At 39.8% G+C, this 24,933-nt stretch overlaps 1 protein-coding gene and 1 long non-coding RNA gene across 7 annotated transcripts in view; both read right to left on the reverse strand.

Annotated features, from left to right (window-relative positions):
• rgs3a (regulator of G protein signaling 3a) overlaps window positions 1–24,933 on the reverse strand; it is a 157,776-nt gene that overhangs the window by 26,081 nt on the left and 106,762 nt on the right. For all 6 annotated transcript variants that reach the window (XM_038733259.1, XM_038733261.1, XM_038733260.1 and 3 more), the window contains one exon: window positions 7,769–8,743. In XM_038733259.1, coding sequence (XP_038589187.1) covers window positions 7,769–8,743 — 975 coding nt within the window. The remainder of the gene's footprint in view (window positions 1–7,768; window positions 8,744–24,933) is intronic.
• On the reverse strand, window positions 1,182–4,264 carry LOC119914181. The gene is made up of 2 exons (XR_005446740.1): window positions 1,729–4,264; window positions 1,182–1,601 (listed from the first exon to the last, which is right to left on the reverse strand). It is a non-coding gene; the product is annotated as an uncharacterized LOC119914181 (long non-coding RNA).

Consider the following 24,933-nt stretch of genomic DNA (forward strand, 5'->3'; position numbering starts at 1 on the left):
ACTGGCTCTCATTGATACACAGTACTTGTATAATTGTTTCCACGAACCTCTTGTGCAGTTCATTCAGTAAAAAATATACTATTCTTAGCTCTGGATCACACGCTGATCCATGTGAGGCACACATCGTAGTCTTGATACCAACAAGTGCTGTGCCCTTCTCATACTATAACCTTTGAGCTAAGATTAGGTAAACTACAAGTAACATGCAGGTCAGCACTAATAGCTTTGTCTTGGAAGACTGCTGAGAGCCTAGACACATATCTGAGGTACTTGATGATGATGTAACAGTACACGAAGTTTACTAATATTTTTCTATGTGGTCCTAAAATAGCGTGTTTAGGTTCTTTTAACTGTTTATCCTGCTTATCACAGTGCAACAGACATCTAGTGGAGGTCCGGGAATTTGAAGAAACACTATTCTCGGAAGGTGCAATACTCACTAACATGTTGTTATAAACAAGTTTTTGTACTTTACCCTATGCATTTATGCTGTAATTAAAGGTATTTTTCTAAGGTAAAACAACTATAAATGAATGCTATTTGATATTGTGTAAGGACAAAGGTGAGTCAGTTATATTGATGAAGTTATATGATGAAGCAAATATAGCTTAATGTTGTGTTTCCTGCAGTTCTGAAAGTGGCCTAAATCATTTATTTGTGTTTCAGTCTTCTTTTATGACCAAGTTATAGCAACAATATTTAATTTACAGCAGAACATCAATCTGGTTGTGTATTAGCCTAAAGGTCTGTTTCTGACAGATGGACTGATTGTGTGCGCAGTGCTCCAACATTACAGTTTTTTACTTTAGTTCACTTTCACTGTTACTATTTTCAGAACCTTGATGTCATTTTTCACAACTCCAGACACAAAACTCAAAACGGTTATCACTTGGAACACAGGCTGTCTAATGATCAAAACATTGCATTGTGCATTCACATCTTTAAGGAAATCTTGCACAATCATTGGTTCAAAAAACAAATTTACTGTGAAATACCACTGAAACATAACTATAGATCACCCAACACACAAGCAATCGATAGTTTCACTGCGTCATTGTTCGTACAATCATTAAATATTGTAGAACAAAAATAGGTGATACAGGTTTCATTATGGTACTACATGTAAACACATCTCTGTAAAAGTACTGCAGTAGTAGAGAGAATACTACAGACACAGTGGAATCGTTGATCAAAGTTTGTAATATATTGATGCAAAACACTACAGTACAATCACAACATAGGTTTATTTGAATCAAAGCAAAAATAATTAGCTATGAAATAGAAAACAAAAGACAAGCAAGCAAGTGTTCCTCAACTTGCTTGCTTGTACTGTAAGAAACAAAACAGGAGTGATTACTGTACTTCTACACTGTCATCAACTCTGTGTTGTGATCTACATCACAATGGATGTTTTCATTAGCAAAACATTTTGGAAAAAACCTTTGGGCATGGCGAATCCAGGCCTGACACTGGTCTGCTGTGATGTCATTGCAGGAGTCATCCATGGCCTGGAGAAGAGTGACTTGTTCATGAGGGTGCCTGTCATGAACCTTCCAACTCCATGCGGAGAAAAATTCCTCAATCGGGTTAAGGAAGGGAACCTGACAATGTCCCACACAATGATATAGGTCACACCTTCAGCTCTACAAACCTGATTGAGTTCATCAAGAAAGGTGACAAGGAGAGCTGCATTATATGGTCCAATATGAGGTCTGCGTCCCACCACACCTCTTAAACAAGGCCCACGACCACCTCCTTTGACCAACAAGTCTTCCTCGTCTTCCTCCCACCACTGCTTGACCTCCACTGTGACCTGTATCACCTGCTGGCTCCATGTTACGTATTACTATGCTCTTGCAATTGGATCCCAATCAACTCTTTATATACTTATTCCACAATGTGCACTCAATCATTAGTAACGAGCTGGCAGAATTGGACAAGCAATTACAAGGGCCTGCATCTATACAGTGCAGTACTGTCAATACTGTAAATAGTCTGAAAAGGTGGTACAGTATTTGGGACCATAGACACAGTGTCTGATGAAGCATTACAGTATGATAAAATATTAGGCTACATCCATGGATATTGTAGTCTAATTGGTTCATACTCCACGCTAATTGGTGGCAATGAATCTCGTTATCTTGAAACTTTCATGATTTACTGTAAACATGGAAGATTGTTTGTCTGTTTCCATACAACTATGCATTAAGAGTAATGCAACAGTTACTTATCATTTTGAGCAGTTGTATCAATTGATAGTTGTCGCGGTGACAGCCCGGCTGTTGGTGAGTGTCCTGTTTCTCCTTTCCCTCGCATTCTGGTTTCTCCTGTGCCTTCTCCCTCTCTCTCTCTCTCTCTGTGTGCTCTCCCCCTCTCCGCTCCGGAGCCCGGCTAGCTACCCACACCTGCTCCTCGTTAACCTCCATCCCCGGCCGCCGCACCTGCCAGCCATCAACCCTCTCACGACCAGTATTTCTACCCCAGCTTTCCACTCCATCCTCGCTCGATCGTCGCAGCTCCTGACTTGGTGTCACCGCTTCGTTCTGGCATTTTATGAAATTTCCCTTTGTCTCACCTCCTCGTCACCCGCTAACTCTGTCTGTCTGTTTCCTCCCGCCAGGTTCACTCACCTCTGCCTCTCTGTCCAATCGTCACAGATGGTTAGATCATTGTAAGGAAATGAATAGACACATTTGAAATGTAATGTGTGAATTGCCTTTTGAAATAGTAGTACTTTGATAAGTTGTGTCATATTGAACAGGTGATTTTTGTTGAATGAACAAATGATCTAAGTTTTGTGTATTGTATCCAAGCAATTGAGAAAAGGGTTAAGAGTTTTAGAGTTTTGAAAAATGTGAGTTTTGTGTCTAGAGTTGTGAAAAATGACATCAAGGTTCTGAAAATAGTAACAAAGTGAATGAAAAAAAAAAAACTGTACATGGAAATTGCCTACTTGAGTGTTGAATTTTGAGTTCAAGCCCCCAAAAAGTTATTTCATCTGCTTCCTGTTGTTACTATTATAAAAATGCTATTAATGACCAAAAGTATCTACTGTTTGGATTGTAAATGGAAGGACAGAAGCAAATGTTCCTCTACCTGATTAGTAGTTCTCTTTCAATTGTGTGTGTGTGTGTGTGTGTGTGTGTGTGAGTGAGCGCACAGGCCACACCACCTGTTAGCACACCTGTTTTCAAGTATGAATGCATGCTAAACTATTTTAATTTTAATCTATGTACCCTTGCGTATCCTTGAAACAACACAGGAATGTAAAGTCATCACACAACCATCAGTAAACACACAGTTTGGAAAGACAGACGATATTTATCCAGATATCAAACAAACATCCAGACCCCATAAACAAAAAGCACTGGGGTCAGATCCACACGTGTCTATTGCAACAACAACGTCTGTGTGGATGCAGCACATTCACAAACTGAAACAAGATGATGGATGGTTGTGATGTCTGGAAAAAGAGGAAGGATTTGAGGGTTTGGACAGCGAGATGAGAGTTTAATTTAATGGTCTGATTGGAAAGAATATGCAGTGGTTTAGTCTAATATGACGGCATGCTTCTTGTCGCTTTGTGATGAAATTAGAATTTTTAAGTCTCCAAAGTTCCAATGAGGCTGCACTTTTTTAATTTCTGGACTATCATTCCTTTAAATTTCCTTTTTTGTTGTTTTACTACATAACTGTTTTAAAGGTACTGTAGAAGCAAAACATTCTTTGTGGACCTTTATAGTCCAGCCACAGCTCTAGTAGCTCATATTTTCTTTAACCAATGCTAGTCTCTATATTGGCCTGCGTCATTTGAAAGAGGTTTTACATGGTGCCTTAACAGCAGATTTGAAACTGTTCTCAACAAGGTGGCAAATGTCAGTGCAGCTGATTATTCTGTGTTTGTTCACCATTTGATGGGCAGACTGTGCTATCGTTATCAGTCTGAGCAAATTTTTAGCAGAGGTTGTTTTCTCATCAAATTTTCCAATGTAAACTGATGAAACTCCTGTTCCAGAAGTTGCTGCTATCTGTATAAATGAAAGGTGTGTATAATGTATAGCTCCCATTTTCTATTTTGATTTTACCGTAAAACTTCAATTAATAGCCCAAGCTTTTATTTTCTTCAATCACTAAACTCAACCTGCCTATATTTGGGTGAGTTTAGTGTCTATGCAGGGCTTTTATTACTTTCGCACAAAAGTTTCGCTCAGCAAATTGTTTATTTCAACCAGTGTGAATATTGTATAGAAATGTGGCTATTGGATAATATATCAATTATTAAGCATTCATTTGATCTAGTTCTGAGAGACAGCCATCTAAGCCAATCTTATGCACAGAGAGCGAGAGAGAGAGAGAGAGAGAGACTGACCATACCTGTAAATCTGAATGAATTCTACTTTGGTGCTCATTGTTTTGGTAAAATGAACTGAAAGATTGAGTTGTGGAGAATCTTACTGATCTTACGATGTGTAAAAGTTTAAACATTTATGTTTGCATGGCAATCTAAGCAGCTTAAACTTGCTCAAGTGGGTGACACGGTGGGCATCCAGAGAACTTCTATAAAATCCAGACCAGGTTTCTAATTGAGACCTGCGTTTATTTGTCAAAATATGTTGCCATTCCAGGCTAGTATAAGGTTATCCATAAGGTGAAATATGCATGTGGTATACAAGAATTCTTCAATTCTTCGACAAGTATTGTTCTCTTTCCCTCCCCCCCCCCTTCCTCCACATCCTGAACTATTTAGTGATCTCTTTTATAGGCCTTTTTGTGGTAAACTTATTGTTAGATCACACCCAATTTAAATAATGATGACATGACAGATATAGACTTGAACAATGCAGACACAGATGAGCCACATCAAACTTTCAAATTCTACTATATGTTTTGCATGTAGTCCCCTTTTTTAAAATACAATCAGTTGACTTTTTGTTAATGAATCACTTTATCAAATAACACAGTTTCTGTTAAGCGGTAGTCAAGAAAATTCTCTTAGTCAAACACACTGACTTTATTTCCTTTGACCCGCTCTCTGTCTGTCTCTGGCTCTCCTTGCATTGATGATAGGCCACCAAAGACATCAAGTGAGAAGAAAAGGCGCAGAGCGGAAAGACAGAAAGGACTAGAGTCAGTGCTTGTTAAAGGGCAAGTAAACACTGCCTGGCATGAGAAAAGAGTTGACAGACAGAAAGAAACAGAGAAGTGGGGGCAGGGGCTTCACATTATGAAAAGAGAGACAGTAGGTTCACACTGTCTCTGTTCCTCTGTCATGCTTCTCTGTCTCTATAATGCATATATGCACAACACAAACAGCGCTGCACAAATCTTTGAACAGTCTTGATTCCCCACTGTATCGTTTTCAGTCAAAAGTCAAAGTGTCAGTGTTTCAATCACTGTTACATCAATGATGATGTGTCCCAGCGCATCCAGAAGACGTGTCTTGCATAAATCATGGTGAATTATATTTCATGATAACTAATGTTGTATGAATCCCAAGTGAAAACAATGTCAAACTTGAATTACAAAGTAACTCAAATGGTAATATTAAATGGACTTAAGCTTCAGTAAAATCTGGGAACTCAACTTGGTCAATCGCTGCATCTAAATGATTAATTGTACACAACCCAAAAGACTAAAATGATGAAAAACAAGTCCTTCCAAGCTTACTTTGCACTGTTTCTGTACATCTGATCAGAACTGGAATCAGTATATTTGAAGGGAAAGAAAGGATTATTTCATGTTGTTGATATCAAACAACTTTACAAACTTTTGATAAAATTTTTCCTTTTCATATGTTTACCCCATCACCTGTACACTACTGATCACACTTAGGGGATAATGGAACACAAGTCTTAAAGGAACTGTGTCCATGACGCCAATAGGTAGTAAAATTACCCTTGAATCTGCCAAGACCAATAGGCTCCAGCCCTGTCTGCTGCATTCCTCCTCTGCAGAACTCATACACACACTGCCATTTAAGGCTACAGAGTGTGCTGACAGACTTGTAGAAGGAGAGCTAGATAAAAAAAGAGAAGTGCTTCTGATATTCCACAATGACAGAGTGAGCACTAGATAGCCCCTGTCATTTGTATATCGTTAGTCTGTGGAGCTCCGATATCACTGTCATGTTCTCCCACGTCTATTTCTCTCCATTCGTCTGCACTCTTGTTTTGAGAAGCAGTCTATGCCAAATGCATACTGATGAAAAAGTTGTGCAGGTGTGCAGACTACTATAAATAGCGTTGTTGGAAGAAATCATTGCATGAATTGACGACCTGTCTGTATTCCAGTGAAAGTGTAATAATTCTAGAGAAATATTAACACATTACTTCATAGTTAAAAACAAAACGAGTCACACTGACATTTCTTAATCATTGTTCATTACGCAACCTTGGCCAAAGTGAAATGAGAAAAAATATGATGCACGCTTATGTGAGGCTGCTGCCCTAACAGTTGCATGCTTCCCTCTGTTGGACAACTGGAACAACTACTACCTGCACTAAAAAGAACGGCATATTCTGTGCACAAATCCTTTTAAAATTTCAGATGCTACAAACAATACACAATGGTAAGAATATGCACACTGCTGTAAAAGTTATCAATCAATTCATAGTCATAATTTCATAATAATATTCTCATAAATTCTGCTACAGATGCTAATTAGAGTAGATTAGATTCTTTATTGTCCTTTTCAGGAAATTTGTTTCCACAATCTATACGTACATTACTACGTAATGTACATAATGGCATAAGTGTATACAACTAAAACAATACACAAGGCCATTTTTTATTTCACAAATTCAGTACAATGATCTGCCTTTTGTACACTAAACAACAAAGCTGTCTGTATGTAAGCATTCATTTGTTTGTGCTTTCTTATCAAGTGATGTTAGTGTTTTATAAATGAATGTGCAGTTTGTGTGAAAGCAGGCCCAAATACTCTTTTGGTTTCTAGTGTCTTTGTTGCGTTTTGTTTTATAGTGTCAGTATGTAAAACAGTGTGAAAAGCTGCAACTTTGCTGAAGAGGTTGGATATCTAGTTGAGTCTGTCCTATTTCACCCTCCCTCCCTTAAACCATGTGTGTAATTGTTTTAGGTTAACATAACATTTTCTACAAGCTAACTGTGCTGTGTAAATGAGACTGACTGCTTTTTTTAACAATCAATAATCCGCATACGGTACTTAAACGCATCTTACATATATTTATAAAACTCCAGTTAGGAAAATTGTTGAAAAGTAATGCCGCCATGCAATTAATCAATATTTTTAGACTTTGTTCAATGAATAGTACTGTATATTCAGACTCAAGACTGTACTGGCAAACAACTGCTACAATGTCTGCTGTTTATGTACAGTATATGTATGAGTCTATGGTTTTGGAAATCACTATGGCATTTTGTTGTAGATAACCTTGTTTGATTTTAACAACACCCATATGATTCTTGTGTACTTGCTCTATTTTACCACTTGATGTCACCCTTTTTACAGAAACCAGTTAAAACTTGAAACTTTGGGCTGAGCTGCTAGACCTGCTGAGCACTGCTGGTGCAATAGTTAGGAGATACATAGACAGAGCTGTATTACACATTTCACATAGTGTGTGAGGTTAGAAGAAAAACTGAAGTACTACAAAAAGGATGAAACCACATCCTCACAGTCTCTTCCCCTACCTGTTATGAATGACAATATAATCATATAACTTTATCAGATAACTTTATCCCTGTATGACTCAGTATATAGTTATTTTTTCAGTGTGAAGCTGCTTACCTTCCTCCCAGAAAACAGCATACACAGCTGATGCATGGAGCCTCCATTCTTGGTTAGCTCTTTCTTCAGAGTTTTAGGTGATGGGAGCGTCCAACCGCCCTTGTGGTGCGCTCCCCCTGCCTCCAGGCAGTTGATGGCGTTGTCGGAGGTGAAACAAGGCTGGCGGGGGTCCTGCAGAAGGCTCCCTTCACTGTGGGTGCGCCTGCGGAGGGAATTCTGCACACTGAGGCCCCCTCCTCCATGCTTCTCACAAGTGGCACCCTCCACCATGCTGCGGCGCTTGCTGTCACTGCGCTGCAGGTAGGCATCGTCACTGTCATCTTCATCGTCCTCCTCTTCAGACTCCTCGTCTTCATCTTCATCGTACTCTTCTTCATCGGTGTTGGGTGAGGAGAGGGCATCGGCACTAAAGGAGCGATCAAGGCGCAACTCGGGGATGACAAATGAGGATGAGGAGGACGAGGGGGGGGCGTTGGTGTCAGGTGGCTCAGAGGCGTTATCTTCATCTGTGTTTGACACCATCAAGTTTAGGTCAACTTCCTCTTCATTCCTCTCTCCCGTCTCTTCTTTCTCTTCCCCCTCACTCCCTGGACTCTTTCTGCTGGCCCCATCCTCATTCTCCTCATCTTCCTCTCTCCTGCTGTCCCCATCCTTCCCCTCTCTCCAGATGTCCATCTCGTTCCCCTCCATACTCTTGCAGTCCTCACCCTCGGTGGAAGGAGGTGGGGTTGGAGGGACCTTATGTCGCTCCTCGGATCCCATTAGACCCCCAAGGGGCATGTAGATTTCATCCAACGGGGTGACAGGCTCTGAGGGGTGAGGACTGCCCAGGGTCGGGGGCTCTGAGGGACTGGAGGGATACAGGCTGCTTTCCTCACCTTCCGAACTGCGGGGGGGCAGGTGGAGGCATACATCTCGATCTCCGCCTACTCCACCCAGCTCACATGAAGGGGCATCCACCTTAGGCTCCAACATCTAGAAAAGGAAACAGAGAAAGACAGAGGAAGAGAGTAATTGGTCAAACGTGTATAGACAATTAATGCAATGTCTATCTATGTAACCGTAACAAGTTTAACTCAGTAGATTGAGATTTACTTCCCTGCATGAGTAAATCCACTTTTCACAACTATTCCATTACCATTTATTGAATTTGGTTTTGAAATATCTGTGCCATGTTTGATGTTGGTTTGACTGAGCCGTAATGTCAGGATCAGACTAGATGCCATTTATGTCTTTTGAGAAAGTCACAATGTCAGATTAAGCGATGATAGTCCTGCCATGACTTATCCAAGAGATGGACTACATACTGAACCCTGACCGTTCAGAGCATACAGGGATGAACAACTAATCAAAATCTTATCAAAATCCCAACACAGCCAACAGCAGTTTTCAAATCGCAGGAGGTGCAATATTTGTTAAAGGCTAATTATGTGTCAAAATACCACTTTAAACTAAATATTGACGTGCTGCTGAAACGTCCTGGCCTACACATCATATACTAAAGACTTAGGAAAACATCTTTGTTTGGTGCTGATCTTTGCAAAAGTCACACCATAATCATTTAAATATGTTTGTGAGAATAATTATGTAAAAATTGCAATATCAGTCAAAACAATTGCAATTAGATATTTTTTCAAAATCATTCAGCCCTAATAGCATATAGTTTTTCATGGCCTGCAAGCTTGGACAGGGGGGGCAAGAGCTAGAAATCCTGGATCAGGAATGTCTACAATCGTGGCATCACGTATAACAATTGTGGATGTTGTCAAACTAGGCAAATGACAGCATAAGAACTACGACATGCTAGTCTTTTCATCTGGGCCTCATGAGACATCATAGTGAGTGGGATGTACACTCACCTAAAGGATTATTAGGAACACCATACTAATACTGTGTTTGACCCCCTTTCGCCTTCAGAACTGCCTTAATTCTACGTGGCATTGATTCAACAAGGTGCTGAAAGCATTCTTTAGAAATGTTGGCCCATATTGATAGGATAGCATCTTGCAGTTGATGGACATTTGTGGGATGCACATCCAGGGCACGAAGCTCCCGTTCCACCACATCCCAAAGATGCTCTATTGGGTTGAGATCTGGTGACTGTGGGGGCCATTTTAGTACAGTGAACTCATTGTCATGTTCAAGAAACCAATTTGAAATGATTCGAGCTTTGTGACATGGTGCATTATCCTGCTGGAAGTAGCCATCAGAGGATGGGTACATGGTGGCCATAAAGGGATGGACATGGTCAGAAACAATGCTCAGGTAGGCCGTGGCATTTAAACGATGCCCAATTGGCACTAAGGGGCCTAAAGTGTGCCAAGAAAACATCCCCCACACCATTACACCACCACCACCAGCCTGCACAGTGGTAACAAGGCATGATGGATCCATGTTCTCATTCTGTTTACGCCAAATTCTGACTCTACCATCTGAATGTCTCAACAGAAATCGAGACTCAGCTGACCAGGCAATATTTTTGTCTTCAACTGTCCAATTTTGGTGAGCTCTTGCAAATTGTAGCCTCTTTTTCCTATTTGTAGTGGAGATGAGTGGTACCCGGTGGGGTCTTCTGCTGTTGTAGCCCATCCGCCTCAAAGTTGTGCGTGTTGTGGCTTCACAAATGCTTTGCTGCATACCTCGGTTATAACGAGTGGTTATTTCAGTCAAAGTTGCTCTTCTATCAGCTTGAATCAGTCGGCCCATTCTCCTCTGACCTCTAGCATCAACAAGGCATTTTCATCCACAGGACTGCTGCATACTGGATGTTTTTCCCTTTTCACACCATTCTTTGTAAACCCTAGAAATGGTTGTGCGTGAAAATACCAGTAACTGAGAAGATTGTGAAATACTCAGACCGGCCCGTCTGGCAACAACAACCATGCCGCGCTCAAAATTGCTTAAATCACCTTTCTTTCCCATTCTGACATTCAGATTGGAGTTCAGGAGATTGTCTTGACCGGGACCACACCTCTAAATGCATTGAAGCAACTGCCATGTGATTGGTTGATTAGATAATTGCATTAATGAGAAATTGAACAGGTATTCCTAAAAATCCTTTAGGTGAGTGTATTTTACTACATGAGATAAATAAAACATTTTATTGCCCAGTGCTAATTTTCGTTTATACGTTGACAAACGGCTGAACTGCCAGAGACCACACTGTAATCGTCAGTGGCAGTGAGTTCATATTGTGATGTATACTGCTGTTTTGCTCATTCATGCTGCTATAGTTACGGAATAATACTGGTGCTTGTTGCACTGATTCAGTCAAACTAACTAAAACTGTGCCCTTAGAGACTGTGGAGTAAAAAACAAGCCAAACTTCTTGCAGAAATTGATGAGATGACTGCTACAAAGTGTTAGCATCAGCCACCCATCTGTTCACCCATCCATCTTGTCTCTGATATGTTTCTATCATTTCAACATACTGTAAATTTCTCTCTAGCCCAAATGACCACACACATTAAAGCACACCACTTCTCTAACCCACTTCCTAGGGCCAAACTTATATCTTTGTCACACACGTGTTTATAGCGCACACACACATAACGTACTGCCTGTCCTCACCCCTTGCATTTGGCAATCTATCCTTAACCTCGTCCAGCCCACAGATCCCTCAGTGGGAGGATCATTACAAATGCATTTTGAGTGGGCCAACATCGTTCAAACCCACAGAATTGTATTTTAAATTTGACAAAAGATCACAAAGTTTTTCTTGATACTGAATATGTCAGGCTGAGTTAAGGAAATGTTTATATAGTTATGCAGAAAACTTTTTTCAATTTGATGTAATTAAGCTGGCAACGGAGGTTTTCTTTTCCAAAATAAAACAAGCATAATTATAAGTTTAATAAAGTAATACAAGTAAGTCTGTAGGAAATCTTGTGAAGGGCCTCATTGTGCTGTTCAAGATAACCCATGATGACAAGCTGCAGTCACAAGACGCTCTAATTGGAGATAATACTGCCTCCTCTCAGACAGCTGTCATGATATTTCATAAGCTGTGTGTGTACTTTTGCAGCTGAAATTGGTTTCCCCATATACTCTAAAAAAACATCCTTAAAGGTACAATGTGTTAGACAGATATGGTTTGGCCATAAGTTTTGTAAAAACATTAAAACGTGAACTAAATGTGAAAAAGTAACAGTTCTGATGTTGTGTACTGTGTTATAAAGATTTCTACTCAAATGAGCACGCTAATCAGTTAGCCCCGGCCCGTGCTGTGTTGTAATACCACTTGTGCCTCGAGAGGTGATACTGAGTCATTGTAGTGTCCAAACTGCCCTCAGTCCAAAATGAGAGAATGAAGAAGTAGAGCTTCCCCAAGCGCTTGTCAATCACTTTCACAGAGACACACAGATGCCTTAAGCTCCTGGTAAGATAAAAAATTAGGGTCCTGACTCAATTAACAAATGTCAAAAAATTGATTATTTAAATGTTAATTGATAACATAATGTTGATGGAAAGCAAAAAGAGAACTCGCGGAAGTGCAGCGCCCAGACTGTCTGTGGTGCACAGACAACAGAGAGACCAGGGCTGCGGTCAAAAAGCCTTTTTTTCTTAGGAAGGTTCCTAATTGAGTGAAGTGACCGGCAAATATTTCAGTGGCAGCCATGATAAGAGCTGGCCGAATTCTCTAAAAGCTAAGGAAAGGTGCTTCAGTGCTTCCTTTCTTATTTCCTTTAGCATAGGGTACACCGGACCATCCTTTACAAAAGGAAAGGAGATAATGTCATCCCACAATTCCTTGCTGCAGCAGCATTTAAAGAGACGCACATTCTCAAACTCAAACGATAAAATCCATTGACCACATTTAGCTAAATCCTTGCAATAGGCTACATATGCACATTATACGTGGATAAGACACCCACAATTTCCTTCTTTCTTTTGTTTTTTTTCTTTTTCACTTTGCTGTAATCTAATGCTGTTTCAAATAGGGTGCTGATCGAGTTACCATTGGTTATTAAGCCTTTGCTCTCTTATGCCATAACTCGTCAATATGCATTCGTCTTAAACTGTGAGGATAATGTTGCAGCATGTAGGCTCAAGTTATGTATAGCCAGCCATCAGCAATATCATTAATTAATTTTACTACAGTCACAGATGCTGACACCCTTGCCTTAAGACAATAACCAAGCCGGATAACGTCTACAGTAAATTTAATGTATTATTTCAGTGTCTCACACATTGATTTATTTGCCACATTATCAGAACTCACCGCCACTTATTGATTTGCGATTATCCTTTTTTTTTTACTAGGCTATGGGTAAAATCATATTGGATTGCAGAGCTGCGCACAGCGCAGTCAGCGCAGTCGCTCTCTCTCTCTTGCCACAGTTATGCTGTCATTCTGTTAGAAACACTGCGTTTACAGACAATAATTGGGATTCATGTTGATAAATATGGCTGGGCAGGAGGGTGAGCAATCATTCTAAATGTGACAACCCTTTCCATTATGGTAGCCTACAGGCCTTGTTGACCATGTTGTCCACCTTTAAATGGCCTTCATGAAAACAACACGGGGCATAGTGTCAAAGATTTTTGTAGTCCATCTTCAGAACATTATAGTTGCAGCACGGCAGGTCACGTCAGTATCCGCCGTTGCATAATTATGTCGCTTGGAAAAGGATTCTCTTAGATCCGCGGTCTTCTTCATGACGTTTTCTATTGAGGTCAAGGAAAGGTGGTTAGGAAAGGAGATTGTTTTGACTTTTCTACCGCAGCCCTGTATTCGGCACACCACCGCTGCGGAATGAATAACCATCCCACTAAAATGTCACACAATCTTAAATATCAATGCGTAAGTAATGATTTTTACTCTGTGTGAACATGGTGACACTCAACGCTTGGCTGCTCTCTGTGTATCCTGTGTGTGTGGCCGAGTGAATGACAGAGAGCGAGCGGCAGAACTTGACGGTGAAAAATATTAGCAGTAAGTTTTAGTCTGGTAGTAAACGTGCAGTATAGGTCACAGTGTGTCCATTAAGTTTAGTTTCTCCAGCTGCTGGAAAAGTGAAGGCGGTTAGCGGTAGCCAACATCTCTCCTGTATAGGACATTGTTTTGGCTGTTATGTAACATTAGCTATATTAGTAAGGAAGTAGAGTATGTCATAACTAACTTACTAATAATAAATTAGGGATGCAAACTAGTCCTTTTAAGCTAATCAGGAGATGTTTCCTCTGGGTTTTAATACACAAATTAAATGTTTAGTAATTACCCAAAGATGCTGTATAGAAAAGAAATTATGCATCAAGATGCATCGATAATCGTTTTATAATCGAATCCAGCCCGTAATCGAATCGAATTGTGAGGTGCCAAGAGATTCCCACCCCTAGTTTTAGGCATTTTTCAGAATTCTGCTGTAGATAGAACAATAAAATACATCAAACCAAATTAAATCCCAATGAAAATGACACCGTTCTACCCTTTGATAATTCACTCCCGTGTGAACAGGAAACAAATACTGCGCCTTGTTGTGCATATTCATATTACAGTGTAGCAAATGGTGCTGAAATGAAGTCAAACAACAAATTAGAGGAATAAATGATCAAAAATAGACATACTTCAAATAAAAGTGATTTGTGAGTAACCCTATTATTTAACAAAAAGACATTTGCGCCTCACAAACACAAGTGATGATGACAAAGATGATACGGTTTTCTAAAAGCAGCAATTTTGTTGCAAAGAAGACAAAGCTGTTGGCTTTTGCCTGTTTTTATTATCCACTGTTCTTTTGAACACTTTTGATAGAAACGTGATACCTTTTGTTGGGGAGTAGAGTTGCTGGCTTTGACTGCAGCTTCAATTAATGACAGAACTACTTAATCTGTCAAACACATAAACAATATCTTGTCATAATTTAATGAAGTATAACGTCTGGCTTGCAATAAAGCATTGCATCAATGGGTCTGCCAGGGGTGTCTGTTGTCAGCAATTCCGTTTGTGATCTTCATGGACAGGATCTCAGGATTCAGCCGGGGGATTAGTGTGTCTGGTTTGGGGAGCACAGAATCACTTCTCTTCTCTTTGCAGATGATGTGGTTCTGATGGCTTCATCAGACCAAGTCTGAGGCTATGGTTCTCTGCCAACAAATGCTGGACTGCTCCCTTTTCGGTTGGTAGTGAGCAAACACGATCAAGTTTCTCGTGGTCTTGTTCAAGAGTGAGGGTAAAATGGATGGAAGTAACGCAGGTGTTGTACTGGACCGTTGTGCTGAAGAGGGAGCTCAGCCTCAAGGCGAAGCTCTCAATTTACCACTCCATCTACATTCCATTTTGGTAGGGGCCGAAAGAATGAGATTATGGATACAAGTGGCCAAAATCAGTGTTCTTTTTAGATTGGCTGGGGTCATCCGTAGAGATAGAGTAAGGAGCTCAGTCATCCAGAGGGGGCTATAAGACCTGCTGCTGAGCGACAGCAAATTTTCTCTTCTAACTCCCTCTTAACCTCCCTGTGATCATTTCTAAATGGTTCACAGTAGTGTTACAACCAAGACATCAAGGCTTACTGAATCACTGGGTGTATTTTTAGAATGAAATGCACTTTCATAAAAGCATCCATGGAGGAAAGCGGAACCAAAGCCTCTGTCTTTATCCCTTTCTGCCCCTCCCTTTCTTGTTCTCTCTGTGTTCATGGTCGTCCAAGTCAGAATAGTGATTCAGAAAAAATATGACTTTTGATTGTTTCATGAGGCTTGTCATAGTATTAACATTTTGAAATATCAAGGGATAAACATTTGTTCTTCTGTCTATTCTCAATATATTTAGACCTGAGATTTACACAGACAGCTTCTCTTTCCCTTTCTCAATCTCACTGACCCTCATCTCTCTTTCCCTGTCTTACATACATAAACCCCTGACTGTTGAAGATATGGCTTGAAACACAATGGAGCCACCTGTCCTATCAGATACACTCATACTCTCTACGGTGGACAAACACTCGGATACACTAATACCCACAAAATCAAGCAGCTTCAAATGAACCCTCTGTGTTCAAGCCTATCCTTGTGTCTTGTCTAAAGATATGAAAAGAAAAGACATATAAACACATTTGTTCATCTTCAAGGCATTTTCCAATCATGACACTTTCCACATTACCTACAGTCTTTCGCATGATCTCTTCAATGAGCCAGCTACAAAGCTAAATGATAAGACACAAGCTAATGGGCAATGTCCTTACGTTTATGTGCATGTAAATGTGCTTGTACAATACACATCAAATGTGGCTCAAAGTCATGAATGATTCAACATAATACAATCTCTGGCATTGCCTCAATTAGGTGAGGAAACAAAACCAGCGCTAAAAGGCAGGGAGAGTGGGATCCAGGGTAAGAGAGTGAATAGATGGAGAAGACAAAGTGAATAAGACAAGCAGAAGGGAGGAGGGGAGTCAGACAATGGCAACAACACAGAAATGAGATGAGTAAGTGAAAGAGGGAAGAGAAAAAGAAAAAATAGGAGAGGAGAGGGTACTAAATCTTGGACAATTTTAATGTAGATGGACCATGCACCTCATTACTGGTCTCACAATGACCTAACTAGCGAATGAGCACATAGCACGCACACTGCCTGGCAACATTTCTCTTAATTCCAAACAGACACAACACATAAAATAAGATACCATGGATAGTAAACTAATTGTGCAAAACGTGAATGTCAAAACATAATTTTGGAGTGTTTTGTTTGTCTTCGTAGTCAAGGCTCAAACAGCAAAAGGTTGAATTCATCTCACTGAGAAAATGTGATTTAATGCCTTCCTGGCCAGCTAACTCCATGAGTTCAATGGGCTAAAACAATGCATCATCATTTTAGAGCTTGTGCCTGTTCAAGGCCAGGAGGCAGACATACTGGCCACAGACATTTTCCACTACAAACCCTAATGAATTTCATTTTAGAATTTTTTTTTATAATTCTTTATGGGCATTGTGCAGAAAACAGGATCCCATTGTTGTATGTCATACCCCACTCTCCTCCTTACTTTCTTTTCAGCTCTCTAATGTATCTGACTAATAATGACAAAACTACTACAGTACTACAATACAAAACTACAATAAAGAAAACGTTTTTTAGAGGTGTGGTAATGTGGGTCTGTCAATAGGTGCACAACTTCGGTCCAGGATGAAATGTCTCAACAAATATTAGATGGACTGCCATTTTGTACAGACATTCACGGTTCCCAGAGGATAAATCCTACTGACTTTAGTTATTTTAGACATTCCCACCTGCCTTCTAAAAAAGGATAGTGGCTGGAGCACACTGAAATGATTTGCAGTATTTTATTGGGCAAACATTTGCCATAACTGTATTTTTGTTTAGTGTAATGTTTCTCAACGGACGTTCCGAGGACGGTGGAAGCGATATTTTGGAAAGGGGGGCGCTGAGCTGCTTTTGGGGTGCGTTAGTTGGAAATTCTAATGCGAGTTTACAATCCTCTGTCGGACTAACCCTGAAAGCAACTTCGCTGCGTCACCAGCGAGTGACGTGGACCTACCTCGCGCTGAGTTGCAGACAGTTTGTGCCAAAGCGGACATAAACAGTAGTTTCAGTAGGCTATAAAAGGTAACGTTAAAGACTTGCTCTGTTGGGGATTGTAAGCGGCACTTTATCAAAGGTGCTGAAGTTAACATGTGTGTTGAGTCTGAGATTTCTGCCAGATAGTGTTGTCACAGGTGTTGTCAGTTAGTTTTGTTTTCCCCCGGCATGAGCACCTCCTTTTCTCATCCAGTTCGGTGTCTGTCAGACGGTCGAGGGGATACTTCCAGCGAATCAGTAACGTAATGCTACGAGGGAGTATTAGGGCCACATTGAGGAGTAAAAAAGTCGTAATATTATGAGAATAAAGTCGTAATGTTATGAGAATAAAGTAGTAATATTACTAGAATAAAGTTGTATTTTACATGTTAGGGGAAATATCAGAAGAGCAGCCTGCCGCATCCATGCGTTAAAATGAGGAACGTGGAGAATCGCAAATAACGACATACCAAATCTTTGGGCACATCAGCACCAAATTATCAGTATCAGGACCTTGAAGACTATGCAAGAAAATGTCTCTATTCTGAAGAAAGAATCACACGGCCTTGGAGGAAGAGGAAATGGCTGGTAGTGGTTGACTGCAAGGCTATCGTTGCTTACATCTGCTTGCTATTAAAAGGGGTTTCGTGGTTTCTCAAGAAACCTATACTGAAGTATAACTTCACAAGATGCTTGTGTATGACTTAATTGTCATAATAGTACGACTTTATTGTCGTAATATTACGACTTTATTCTCGTAATATTACTACTTTATTCTCATAATGTTACGACTTCATTATCAAAAGATTAAAACTTTATTCTCATAATCTCTGGGGGGTTTTTACTCCTCATTGTGGCCCTAATACTCCGTCGTATAATGCAGTGTAGGGCATGTAGTAAAATATTATGAATTCTCTTTAAATAGGCTAATGACGTTAGTCTCGTAATATTGCGACTTTTTTTCTTTTCATGTCAGAGAACTATGATATGTGGGAGAGATTCTGAATGTACAGAAAATTTTGAACATGAGCAGATAGGTTACAGTGTTTCAAAAACAAATTTATTTGTGGCGGCCCGCCACAATATCAACGCTGACCGCCACATATTGATTTTCAGTTTTTTCACTAGGCCTATTTAAAATCGTATTTGATTGCAGAGGACCGTAGCGCATTCGCGCAGCACCTCCCCTCGCTCACCCATCCCTCTCTCTCTCATTCTCTCTCCCTCATGAACACCGCTACATAAATCTGTCCAACACTAATGCTTGCAATGTGAGAGACCCAGCTTAAAAAAAGTTATAAGCAAGCATGTAAGGAGCCTAGCTCATAAGGAGAGCTAAGTTAATGTTGGAACAGTTACAGATGGGTTTTTGAGGCTAGCATGGTGTATATAGCTGGTAGTCAATATCGATCGTTCCCTCTGGCTGGATGAAGTCTGTACGCTCCTAATTTTACACATGATTATAGAGAAATATGGAAATTATTGGCAATAAAGCATGCTGTCAATATTTAGAGACCCCCAAAATATCACAAATCATGCTTTTAGCTAAGCTACACCTGGCTCCCCCGTAGTTCGCACCCTGACTAAATGTTTAGAAAATGTACGTTAAAACACTTTCACATATTTCCTCCACCTCAGCTTAAATGTGTACTGATATTTAGATCGAACACCGTCTTGCCCTGAAAATTTGACTGCGCAGAGAGCAGCTGCGCACATACCCCTTTGGATCGGGTTGTGAGTTGCCAGGTTGCAGTGACAGATGGGTTGAAACTGTGGATAGTGTATGTAGACTGTGTTTCATAGATAATCTGGCAACTTGGGAGACGTTAGACAAACATCCAAAAGCTGGATCCATGTATGATGATTATTCATAATAAAGTTTGAGAGCAATGCCAAATAACGGTAGATTCCCAGAAGAAATAACAAAATGGGAGGGCGCCAGGAGATGGCATGAAACCATGAGTATTGGAAGTTACGGTAATTACAAGTGACTTAACATGTTGATCTCTTTGCCTACACCAACCTCAAATAAACTATCTACCCCATATATATATACACACACACTATATATATGCATGCATGCTTGTCAGCCCAAAATGGGAAATGTGGCTTTTTGAAGCCAAAATAGGCCACAGAGGTAAGCTACATGACCTTATTTCCTGCATTCTGGTAATGTGCACAACTAAAGAGATTGAATTCAGAAACTCCATCACGTTTGTTTAAACATAAAATACACATATTGGACCTTAAATTGTAATAATGTATTGACCAGCAGCCAGCACTGAGGGCAAGAAAGTATGTTGCGCAAACACTCAGCTGTCAAATGATCCTACTCCAACTGGCATATTTTACAAAAGCATACCCCCTCTTTTTAACACCACCTGTTCATTCATGACTCATGCTTGGTGTAACTGTGTCAACTGGGTGGAAAAGAAACACAGACAAAACCAGGTGAGAGCAGTGAAAACCTCCAAAATCCTATTTCCAAAATATGTCAGTGAAGGAATGAAAACTGACAAAAATTCCCCCTGTTTGGAAAAAATAAATAAAAAAATAATAAAATCTTATTCTTAAAGTCTAAATCTCTGAGGGTGGATAGTGTATGTAGACTGTGTTTCATAGATAATCTGGCAACTTGGGGGACGTTAGACAAACATCCAAAAGCTGGATCCATGTATGATGATTATTCATAATAAAGTTTGAGAGCAATGCCAAATAACGGTAGATTCCCAGAAGAAATAACAAAATGGGAGGGCGCCAGGAGATGGCCTTGAAATACAGGAGAAACCATGGAAAACCATGAGTATTGGAAGTTATGGTAATTACAAGTGACTTAACATGTTGATCTCTTTGCCTACACCAACCTCAAATAAACTATCTACCCCATATATATATACACACTCTATATATATGCATGCATGCTTGTCAGCCCAAAATGGGAAATGTGGCTTTTTGAAGCCAAAATAGGCCACAGAGGTAAGCTACATGACCTTATTTCCTGCATTCTGGTAATGTGCACAACTAAAGAGATTGAATTCAGAAACTCCATCACGTTTGTTTAAACATAAAATACACATATTGGACCTTAAATTGTAATAATGTATTGACCAGCAGCCAGCACTGAGGGCAAGAAGGTATGTTGCGCAAACACTCAGCTGTCAAATGATCCTACTCCAACTGGCATATTTTACAAAAGCATACCCCCTCTTTTTAACACCACCTGTTCATTCATGACTCATGCTTGGTGTAACTGTGTCAACTGGGTGGAAAAGAAACACAGACAAAACCAGGTGAGAGCAGTGAAAACCTCCAAAATCCTATTTCCAAAATATGTCAGTGAAGGAATGAAAACTGACAAAAATTCCCTCTGTTTGGAAAAAATAAATAATAAAATAAAAAGATCTTATTCTTAAAGTCTAAATCTCTGAGGGTCGAAATCTTCTCATACAGATAGAACTACAGGGAAACACAAACTCGTGGACAGTCACTGAGGGACAACATGTGAACTCTGTCCCACAGTTACTATGGCAATGAGAGATTCATCCCAGGGGAGCAGCTGTGCTGTGCGTTCTCCAAAAGCTAAAGATGTACCTATGAACTCTGGCATCATAGTTTCCCCCAACCCCTCCCGCTTCTCAATTTCAAGGTGCCATCTTTCATCCTTATCTCTTTCCTTCTCTTTCCTCCTTTCCCCTTTCTCTATTTAATTTCCTGTGTCCTGGTTGATTTTAAGTAAGACATTACATTAAAGAACATTAAAGCCTTCCCCTGCGTCACTCTACTTAGTCTAATATTAATGGTTTAATGTCTCCGCAATTGCACTTGCCAAATCCACCTCCAACCTCAATATATCCAGCTCAACTCAATTTGCAATGCTGTTGAAAATATTGTACACTTCAAAACAAAAGGACATGTTTTCTCTTCTCTTCCTCTTTGCCACTGTTTGTGTGTTTACTCTCTTCCTCCCACTAACTAACTGGTGGATCTGTATGGCAGCAAGTTGGCTGGCAGGATATTTAAGTGATATAAGTCTGCCCAATCAGCCTGCATTACTATTGTTTGTACCTTTGTTCAGCTTTCTTTGCTCAGTGTCTTATCTCATTGATTTATTCAAAAGACTTTCAAGGTCAGAGAAGTCCAGAGATAGCCCAGAGGGAAAGCACAAAATGAACATAGTTCATAGAACAAGAAATAGGAACATTTACAATGACAGATTTTAAAAGTATTCCCATCTCCTTTGTTACACATTTTAGGAGTTATTTGTTTTTGCCTTTTTGCTGCATGTGGCACATTACTTAGCATACTGATGACTGTTTTCCAATAGAAGTGGTTCAGATTTGTATTTTAACCATGGTTTTTATTTCCTTTTCAGTCGATATTGTAAAGGCCAATTCCAAGTTTCATCTTGGGAGGGTATATACAGCCATATGCATCTCCAATTTAAGTGCAGTCACCAGCATTTGCTTCTCGTTGCCACGTAAAAGCAGCAATAGTACACTGTTACAAGTAAAAGGTCTCAAGCAAAAGTATAAAACTATTATTAGCAAAATGTACTTAAAGTATATATATATATATATATATAACAGTGTAGTCTGTAAGTATTTTTTGATGTACACTTTGGCTAAGGTTCTGATGACAGTGATAGAAATGCACAAGGCTGCACAATTTCTGTATGGCATGCATCACTTTCACCAGTACGAAGTTATATATTGCAGGAGACAGGACAGGAATCACTGTTTTTTGTTGACAAGGCCTGTCATGGTGATACAGAAAATAAAAATACAGGACTAAAATTACAAAATTAGAAATGTAAGCATGACATACTAGGCCCTAAGTTGTCCCTTGATGGGAAACACCCCTTTGGCTGATGTTCCTGTCTGTCATGTCACAGATTCTCTTCCACATCACAACAGATATCTTCATCAATTCAGGACACATTTCCATAAAAAAAAGTCTGATAGACATGTATAGAATCTCTCTCTCTCTCTCTCTTTCTCTCTCTCTCTCTGTATGTTGTGATTTGTGGTTGCCTATTCTTACTTTGTTTATGGTCCGTACGAAACGACACTTTGTTCCGCTATATAGCCTACTTGTATGCGAAGAATATGAATAAAGTTTGGTTTTGTTTAACTTTGATTTTTGATAACGTGTTCAACCGTTTTGCATTTAGTGACTTATGAAAGGAACTTATGCCTACATGATTTGGGGGGTAGGATTATTCAACAGATACTGGTATCAGTCACATTGTGATCAGCATGACATAAGCACTTGATAATGTAGGAAACAGCAGACAAGTGTACATAATCAATTGCATCAGTGTGTCAGAGCATTTACAATTTGTTCAAAATAATGAGAAATTGCTTTTATGATGTGTGTGTTACTTGGAAGTAAGTTTCTGCGTAAAATAGTCATTTAGGGACCATAAGCCTCCTTGGGGATTTGATGCTGCTTGTTATTTCCCACAACAACGATAGCAAACTTGTTTTCTATAGCACTTGTGAACCACATTATTTTCCACTGACTCCTTTTGATACACACATAGTTGTTCATTTGCTTTAAGTGAAATCATTTGCTCCAACCCGCTCCAACAGGTTGTTACATAAACTCACACATGATTCAATTTCTACGTTCCTGCAATCACAGGTCATATATAACCAAAGAGACACAAACATGTTATGTTTAATTTAGAAGCCTGACGTTTGTTGCTTGTTTGAAAGAGAGTATGTGTATGACGGACGGGAAGACAGCCTGTAGGGTTGTGTGTGTCTATGTGTGCAGGTCTGCGCCAACAAAAAATTTATTAGGCATGCTTTGACATGTACCGTGTCTATATCAATTTGTGGTCTGAAGATTTAAGAGCCATTATTGCTTTGTGTAATGGTAATAATTCATTAAGGGACCAGACCATACAGATGATCAATCTCTGAATGGCCTCATTATATGCACAGCAATGCACCGGCCTATCTTGCCCTCGATTTCACTGAGAGAAGAGCGATGAGACGTTAATAGTTGTTTATCTGTCAGACCCCTCCATTATGATCAGGCCAAAAGGGAAGGAGAAAACTGAAAATGGAAAAGGGAGCAAGGGAACAAGTGAAAAGGGGACTGTAGATCAAAGAAACTCAGGAGAACAAGACGTCAGGTGAACACTGGGGACATAAAAGTACATCTTTTTAACTGAATAATGTAAAAACTCCTAACAAAAGTCTACTGGCTTAAGACAGTAATAAAAATGTTTTATTTCCTCATAGAATTCTAGTATTTATGTAGGTGTACATGTTTAGCTTTAACAGATTATTTTGTCAAAAAAAATTTCACCTGACAATTGCAACATTATCATCATTTAGTTAAAGTTCATCCACTCATATTTAGATAACAATACTGCTATTCATGTCAGGTACCAGTACTGCAGCATATCACACATATTCTGTCAGCAACAGTAATTGAAGCAGAATAGAAAAAGAAATACAGTGGCTCAATATCTCACAGGAATACTTGGCAGTGAGTTAAACCTTGGAGATATCGACCACAATTTATTAGCATGAAGTCTATTCTCATTAATATTTCAGCAAAAACTGAGAGCTGGTGACATAGTCCTCCTGTGTGTGTGTGTGTGTGTGTGTGTGTGTGTGTGTGTGTGTGTGTGTGTGTGTGTGTGTGTGTGTGTGTGTGTGTGTGTGTGTGTGTGTGTGTGTTTATGTTTTAGTCATTCAACTGAAATTGCAAACTCATTTCAGGAATAATATGGTGCACTGCCACTCCTACAAAACCTTTGGAAGAATCAAGATTCATTCTCTCACAGAAACCAGGCAAAGTCCCTGACAGCGGGAGAGGGGGGAAAAGGGATGGGTTAGCTTCTTTTGGGGGGGGGTGAACGTCACATCCAACTATGCAAAGGCATTATTGATAGAAGCTGAGGGTTCAGAGAGAAAATGCCATTGACGTAACTTGCCCAGTGACGCCAGGCAGCTGAAGACAATGTGACCACTGAAAAAGACTGGAAAGAGCCCCTTCATAGAAAAAGCAGAGAATGATGTCTGTATGTGCATATGTGTGTGTGTGTGTATGTGTGTGTATGTGTGTGTTCCAGGTTATAACAAATAACAAACAGCTCATTTGTTCAAGCTGAGACCAGTTGATAAATCACTTTCAGTCTGTGTGTGTGTTTCAATTCAATTCAATTCAATTTTATTAATACAGCGCTGTTTTATGTTCTTATATCTTGGTGGGGACTTTAACCTGAATGCACACTAACCCATGGAGACTTGTGTCAACGTGAGGACAAAAATTAAGGTCCACACGGGTAGAGACTGCTTTTTGAGGGTTAACACTTGGTTTTAGGGTTCAGCTTACAATTGGGTTATGGGAGATGAATTATGTCAATGAGATGTCCCCTTGGGGTTAGTGGAACAAATTGTTAGTGTGTGTGTGCAACAGAGGGATAGGTCATTGACACTGTCTACTATTGATTAAGGACAAGGGGAAGAGTGAGAGGAGAGGAGAGTGTTTCTTCTCTCACTGTAAAAACTCCATATCTTTACACCACTATACTGTAAAATTCATCCAAATACAACCTATCATTTGCTCAAACTGTCTATTATTGACCATTTCCCTATTTGTATTTGTAAAGGCACCAGCTAAACGCTCCTGC

The sequence above is a fragment of the Micropterus salmoides genome, unplaced genomic scaffold, assembly GCF_014851395.1.
Source record: "Micropterus salmoides isolate LMB-PRFRI ecotype aquatic unplaced genomic scaffold, ASM1485139v1 Ms_hic_scaffold_20, whole genome shotgun sequence".
Classification (NCBI taxonomy): Eukaryota; Metazoa; Chordata; class Actinopteri; order Centrarchiformes; family Centrarchidae; genus Micropterus; species Micropterus salmoides.